General features: G+C 41.2%; 1 protein-coding gene across 1 annotated transcript in view; it reads right to left on the reverse strand.

The window, feature by feature from the left end:
- JARID2 (jumonji, AT rich interactive domain 2) overlaps positions 1–7,357 on the reverse strand; it is a 47,772-nt gene extending 40,415 nt beyond the window's left edge. Inside the window, exon 1 of the mRNA XM_010078248.1 lies at positions 7,180–7,357. Coding sequence (XP_010076550.1) covers positions 7,180–7,333 — 154 coding nt within the window. The 5' untranslated portion in view covers positions 7,334–7,357. The remainder of the gene's footprint in view (positions 1–7,179) is intronic.
- Positions 7,358–8,116: the final 759 nt, after the last annotated feature.

Consider the following 8,116-nt stretch of genomic DNA (forward strand, 5'->3'; position numbering starts at 1 on the left):
CAGGTGTGATCCTCACGGATGCATCACAGTGCTCTCAGCATCGGGGGAACTGGCCCCCGGGCACCAATATTCACCCAAGATCCCATCCAGGGACTTTGGCGTATCTCATTTGAAACTGTGATAAAGAATCCCTATGCAAGCCAACGTAAAGTGTGCAAATTGTGTGTGTACTAGGTGCAGCTATAATAATGGCTAAAACCAGTTTTCATCAAGTAAAGCCATAGATGTGTGCAATTACTACAGATTAACTAAGCATTTACTACAGGAATTGACACTGTAGCGAGTTACAAACATTGCATTTTCAGCAATTTTCTGAAGTATTCCTACAAATGAATTTGCACACAAATATTTCATAGGATACATCCAGCCAGCCTTTCAGAAGCCAATGTATAATACACACAATAATCAGGCTTTCCCTCTGTAAGCAGAATTACTGGACTGGGTTCAGCCAACACCTGACTCCATGGGCAAAGCTTTTTCTCCCAAGTTCTTCTGGAGTTTATTCCTGCACCAGATATGCTTTTATGCTGGAGATAACAGAGGACTCCGTTTCAGAGACAGCAGAGTACTGATGTGTGAACCCTTTTGCTTTATATCAGTGTCTGGAAGAGAAAGGCACGGACCATACACGTACACATACGCTGCATGTTGCAGAGCTCGTGCCGCGTAAAGCAAATGACTGCGCGTTCATAAAGCTATCCAAAACAAAGAGGGAAGATAAGAGTGAAAGGGAGAAGTTTTGTTTTTAGAAGGAGAAAAGGGAGCCTTGCCAATGTTGTGAACCCGAGCCAGCTATCCCAATGCAAACCTCATGTTGTTACATAGATCATGTTTGGGAAGAGATGTAATATTAATCAACTTTCTGGCATTAAGTATCCGTTACTGTACAAAAACATTCTTGCTCTGGCTTTAATTCAGTTCTAAGTCACTGTGAAAACATTTATGTGGCTCTCAAACTGCTTTAAAGAACCCAGGCAGTAATTCTTTTCCCCTCCTGGAGGAACTAAAACAATGATCTACTTCCATAAAACAGAGTATTTTAATACTGCTGATTGTTTTCCTTAAGTGTTGGGTATGTTCAGAGTTCTATAAAACATTTCCACAGATAGAAGCTGTCTTCTGGAAGCCCCCCAACACGATCTACCTACTTGGGTTGAGTGGCGAAGGCGTACTTCTGGAGAAAAGGATCCCACGACATCATATGAAAACGTGTGGTACCACTGTTTCCATACTTCTCCAGCCCTAACCCAACATCATGCAATTTGTCAGTGGACAACTCCACAGCAAAATTTCCATAGCTGGATGCTACAAACAGGAGAACCACGGCAGATAACCTGGGCTAGTGGGAGGTGTCCCTGCCCGCGGCAGGGGGGTTGGAACTCGATGATATTTAAGGTCCTTTCCGACCCAAACCATTCTGTGAGTCTGTAACACTGAATTTCTTTTTGACACTATCAATAATACAGCTCAAAACCCCCCGTGCACAGGAATACATTGGGCCACAGAGAGGAGCATTATTGGTATGAGACACCATGCCACCGTTTGCAAAAGTTCAATACCAAGTGTTTTGTCTTAGCACAAATTCATTACTCTCACCTAACCAGTACGACACAAACAACACCAAAAGGGTCACTCGCTAAGCAGCAAGTCCGTACAAGAAGTGTGTATCTGTTATCACGAGTCTCTCACTAGGATAACAATTCCAAATTTTTTTTGAGCAACTTCCAGCTCCCCTATTCTTTTCCACAGGTCATACATCTAGCTACTGAAAAAGCACAAATCCCCAAATGTGTTGTGCCTGATTTGCATATTTAAGTATGTAAATTACTGCAAAACGGGTAATTTTCATGTTACATATTTTTGCAGAAACATTAAATGTGCAAAAATGTTTATTGCAACAATTACTGGTTCCATGGTATTTCAACAAAAGGCTGTAAATCATCAAAATAATTGCCTACCCATTAACTATTGTAGCACATTGCCTGAAATTTTCTCATTCTGCATTTTAGCCGGATGCAAAAAGTATTTTTCTTCTACATGTTCACCTCTTCACAATTAATTTCACTAAAAAAGATGCATGAGCAGAAGACTGTGTCTTATGTACCCAACCACAAATATTAAAAATTTAGTTAAAAACAAAACTAAATACTTACAACCGCAAATTGGAATTTTCTCACAACACACTCAAACAGTAATGCATGTAAAAGATATGCCATTTAAGCCCAAGATACACAGACACCACTGAACTATACCCTGAAATAGGAAATAAAAACTACCTACCATCTTTTCCTGCATCATCTTTTGTTACTACACATGTAAGGAAATGACTCTGCTAAATTATCCATTGCAAACTGAGAAGCGAAACATTCTCCTGGCTTTCTGGTGAGCGCGGAAGGCAGCGCTACAGCAGAGGATAGTATTTCTAGCGATGCCTGCCTACTAGGCACTACTGCCAGACTTGTTTGGAAATTTGAGCCCCAAGAAAAAAGGTGTCTATACAATTTTCTCCCCTGCTCATTTCAGGCAAAAGGCATGCAGAGTAGTTTTTATCTGACCATGTTAACAAAGCCCAGCACGGACCAGTAACCGTTTCTGGCCCAGTAGGTTTTCTGACACGCTGGAGCTGGTTTGCTCCAGCTAAGGAAACAAGACTCTTCTTCATGAAGAAGTCTGGCTACAAATAATGATGGCTAAGTCCATTTTCCTAAATGTAAATTAGAACCTAATCATCCATCTCAGGTGTCTGAAGACAAGCACGCCATTCCCAGGTATGCTGGCCCACAGGTGCCCTTCTCTCCACCTTTGAACTGCTGTGCTGGTGTGAGAAACACCTAATCCTGCGACCATCCTTCTCGAGGAAACTAGCCAAGCACTATTAGAGGACCTGTAGCCTGCCGAGCGCACTTTCAAAGTTGTCTATGCAACTGTACCTGTGTACGCTGTTCCTGAGGCCCTTTCACAGTCCACCAGTGGAGTACCGCCTATCCCCTTTTGCTCTTGTGATAGGATCAATAACCCAACAACTCCCTAATTGCAACTTCCAGCTCCCTATCCCAGCCTGCCTAACAGAACACTTGGCACCTGCAAACATTTTCCGTCAGGAGCCTGCAGAGAAAACCTTCTGTTGTGCCACAGGATGAAATCACAGTAGGATTTATTTAGTCAGGAGGAATTCAAAGAATGTTTTAAAGAAACAAGAGACCTAGGCCTACCCTCTTACCTACAACTTGGAATTTCCTCCGAGCAGTGGGGAGATGTAATTTTGACTCAGCACCTCCCTGTCCCCCAGGGAAGCAGCGTACAGCTCGCTTGCGGAGAACCTGCTTTCCCTGCACATCAGCCCGCAGCAGCTGATGACCAACACCCTCCTCCCTTTGCATAAGGTCAGTTTTCTAATAGATCAATGTCTCTGCATCTCCTCCTCCGTGTTGGCAAGATGCCCTGTCATCCAGGCTGCAGTTGAGAAGTTTCTCCCCACACCTGGCAGATATATTTAAGAAAAAAACTGCTTAAGCCAATGCTCCTGCCTGGCTCCTTCCACTGAATTCCTTGCGTTCAAAGCCATGTAATAGTCTCAGATAGACTGATGGTCATTTGAGATGCGTACAAAATGCAAGCTGGAAAATAAGCATATCCATCTGAGCAGCACACAGGCATCCCGTGGCTGGGCGTTCTGGATCTAAACACTGAGAATTACAGGGTTCCTACACCCACACTCCACGGGGTCAGCAATAGGGCTGCAATTACGACACAGTCATCCAAACCCCTGCTCTGTCTGCTAAAATATGCAGCATCACATCATCCCTAATTTTCCATATGTTAATGCTGAAATTCACCACAAACTTACTTAGAAGGTCTGAAGTTAAAAGAGAACTACATGCTTGAAAAAGACGAAATTCTTGACTGAAATAGCAAGAGGGATTTCTCTATTCCAACTAAATGTTCATACAGTTTCTTAGCTGCAAGAATATCCTTTTGAATTCAGTAGCTATATGGAGACCAAGTGACTCCATTGATTAGTTTCTGGCCTTTTACCATTTTGACCCTGCTATAAATCCTACCTCAATTAAAATCATTCTGATTAGGACCAAAATTCCACATTGAATTTTAGAAAGCTTCTAAAATGTCCCCCTCCTCAAAAGACATATATAATTAAAAGCACAAACCTCTGCCAATTTTATTGCTGAATCTGTCAGAAAAGATATCAATGGTATTTTGCAGAAGAGGTCAGACTAGATGACTTCCTGGGGTCTTTTATGACCTGAATTAATCTATGACATGTGCTGCAAGATCATACTTCAATCCACAAGCAAGTGAGAACCATGCACACATTTTACTCTACACTACAAGAGAATGGGTTCTAAAACCTGAAAGTCTTTAGACAGTATCTTCTCTTAGGGAGAACTGTTCTTTTTAAGTTGAAGCACGCTGAAACAGACAGTAACGGGAAGGGTTACATGCAGAACAACCCACATGACATGAGATTGACCTACCCAGAACTAATACTAGCTTCTAACCAAGGCACAAAGCACCACCAATGACATCCAAGCCTTTATCAGCTGCTAACTTATCTTAACGCATGTCAGACCCGGCCTAATCAGCTGAAGTTTGGCAATGACATGAAACCAATTCTTAAGAGCATGGCTCTACCATTTTCCCTTGTGGCAACCGCAGCAATTATCTTAGAAAATGGTTTAACCACAAGGCTATCACTGCCTGCAAAAAGATACTGCACAAACCAAAGACTTGCACGTTGCTACACGCCCCTTTTCCACACTCTCATGAATGTGAAGGATAAACGCTTCCGCCAAGCACTTGACTTTGCTCTTTAACAGCTGGGATATGTGTGTAGCACATCAGAAGTACTAAGAAAGGAGGATGAAAAGGCACAGGTAACAATCTGATGCTTTAAACATATCTGTGTAAGCAGTAAGGTTGGAAGGTGACAAGTCAGTTGAGCTAATCACTTCAATTTGTGCAGCAAGCTATGCCATGCGTTTTACATGCTTCTTATTCATACTTATGTGTTTTCAATTGATCTAGCTCTCCAAAAGGTGGCTTAACAGGCTAGGTTCTAACAAGTAGTTTGGTGTGCTACCCTAATAACGCCCCATACTGGCATCAGAAGAGGATATTGACAAATGACTTCACCCAGGAAAGTTGTTTTGGTCCCCAGCTAGTAGAAAGGAATCATTTGACACTGTCTAATGACACTAATCAAGCTCTGAACCTTTGTTGTTGTATGTCATAGCAAACGCTTAGCATTTTCAGGTCCAAAGTGCTTGACTACACATTGTCTATTAAAAACAAAAGACTTTAATTCATTAAAAATAGACTCTCACGCTAGATTAAGTTCATTTGCTGCACCCGTCCCTGGTCTGCCTTTGTGTGTGGTCTCATTTAAAACAGACACACGTGAACCAGAAACTACTTTATTCACAGGAAACAAAAATACTATTGGCTGTCAACCAAAATAACAGACACTGAAAAATGGGAATACCCCTGGGTAAGGAAATTGTAATTAAAAAAAAAAAAAAAAAAAAAAGAAAGAAAAAAAAAAAAAGAAATGGCAATGACAAAGAAGCAGCTGCCTTCTCTGGGAATTCCTGTTTCATCACCTTTGTCAAAACATCTCACATTGTCTCCTAGAATTTTATAAAGGTCTTTTGCAGATCTATTAAAGCAGCAGCTTCATTTATCCTCACTCTGATCTATATTGATAAAGATTATGAAGCCATTAGATGGCTCATTAAATTTGCCTTTACTTACCCCCAATTAAGATTTCAGGTGTCTCTGGTTTTGAGCTAATTTCAAAGTGGCTGCCATCTGGGACATTCTCAAGGAACACGATCAGCTCCTTTTGTAATGATATATCACACTGAAAACTCTAAGGCAGCACTTCTGCTACACGCTATCTCATTTTCCATATGTAGAGTTTTGTGCCTGTTATTTTGGGGCGTTTATTTAGAAATCAATCCCAAACGCCAAGTTTTGATCCATGGCTTTTACAGTATTAAAGCTCCTGCTCACAGCTGAAATCCTATTAGGTGTAATGTTCCCTTACACTTCTCCACAAATGGTTCACAAGAAGAGAGTTTTTGAGCTTGGGTGTGCAATAAAAAACAGATTCAGATGTACTCATGAAAAACAATTTTCGTGTATGTAACAACGATGTCCTTTATAGAGAACTCCCTTTTGAAAAGCAGAGATGAGGACCAGCATGGTGAAGTAACTGGGATCTAGTAATCTCTTCTTCAGAGTAGTGTAACACGAAAGAACAGAAAAAAGCAGGCACAGATCACAAGCATCTCTGAAAAAGCACGCTGCAGAGAGACCTTCCTCTGAAAGCTGAATGGGCAGTCACCAGAAGGAAAAATTTTTACGGTAAACTAATACTAAGGAAGGGATCAGAGACCACAGGCTCCATATTTTTAAATTATACCAGGCAGGAAGGGGCACAGAGTTGTTATGATACAAGAGCTCTTGCTGGAGAGAGAACCACATCACATAGGACTTCGGCAGTGGAGCATTATCGCAAGCTCACAAAATTTTCAGTGTGGCTTTTACGCTTTCAGTTGTACACTAGGTGATGTTGTAACACATGGATCCATTTATCAAGATACGGCACAAGGACATTGTGAGAGAAATACTGTGCAATGAATGCAGCTTTTGTTGATTTGCAAAGAAATAACTGACTTGAAATAGCTTCTTCCATAAAATCTTTCAATCAACAACATGAATGCAGTATCTTAACCTACTGCAATTGTGGTATCAGTATTGCATGTGAGAACTTCAGTGTCACATGTTTCGATAACGCTTATGAATGCTTATATTTAACTTTGATAAAATAAAATAATTATAGGTTAAACATCAGTCTCAGAAAAAAAAAAAAGAGTGACTGTATGTGTCTACACGTGTGTGTGTATACACCTCCAGTATGTGTGTACATACATCTAATTTCAGCCCTGCAGTTACAGTTCTGCCACAGACAGAGTTCAAATTTTCAGGGGAAAACAGGTTAAAGCAGAAGATACTAACACTACATCTCACTCCATTTTCCCATTATGGCCTGTATCCTTTTTTCACTCAGACCCAGAAGGATGGACAAGGATTAAGCATGTTCAGTTTACACACTTCTTCACTAGGCAGTGCAGGAGAACAGCACAATCTAGGACCTACCTTGCCCATTTGGTACATGTTTATGCGTTTTTCCTTTCCTGGGGGTTGACTGGCATGATGATGAAGCATTGTTTGTGGCTGTTTTTGTGTCCTCTGTCTCCTCCTCCTCCTCTTCTTCATCCTCATCATCCTGAGAGCTTCCAAAATATACCATGTTGCTGGGCAGGGCTGGAGAACCTGATCGTTATAAAGAAATGGCTCATTAGCATCATTACATTCACTCACTGCACTAATCATATTGATCATAACCTACTTCAGCATCCTGCGCAGCAAGGGAAGAGGGGGACTCAGAGATGGAAGGTCACACTAGCGCATGGCTAACTGGAGGTTTTTTATTTATTAACTTCTACCAACAGGATACGTATGTGCCTGAAAAGCAGGGCTTCTCCCCTGCCAAGCATATTCTATTCATACTTTAGACAATCAAACAGGCTAGCTACAAGCCCTAATTAAAAGCTTTGTGTATTCAGAAAAGGACTAATGCACATGCTTAATTTCAAATGCGTGCTTAAGTGCCTTCCTGAAGTCCCACAAACTAGAAGCTTACAGCTTTTCCAAACAGAAGAAAAATAGAGCATTTACAAACCAATCTGCACCCTGGTAATATTTTTCAGGTTATTACAATAAAATATTAGTATTTAAACTTAATGTTTTGCAGACCTCTACAGTATTGCACATAATGCTTTGCAGTGTTCTGGCTCAGTTGTAAACAAAGAGAAAAACGGAGACATTGAGATGCTTAGATTCGCCTAGCAGGTCCCTGGCAAAAAGCAAAGGTCTCCTAATTCCCAGTGTGCTCCTCTTGAGGACATTGCTTCCCATCTCTTGCTTACTTTGTATGATGCTTCCCCTGACCGGTCGTGCTTGTGCAAGGTAAGATCCAACATGCAATTCAGTGAGAGAGAAGTGAGGATTCACAAGCTTAACAACAACACAG

This window comes from Pterocles gutturalis, unplaced genomic scaffold (genome assembly GCF_000699245.1).
Source record: "Pterocles gutturalis isolate BGI_N339 unplaced genomic scaffold, ASM69924v1 scaffold40983, whole genome shotgun sequence".
Classification (NCBI taxonomy): Eukaryota; Metazoa; Chordata; class Aves; order Pterocliformes; family Pteroclidae; genus Pterocles; species Pterocles gutturalis.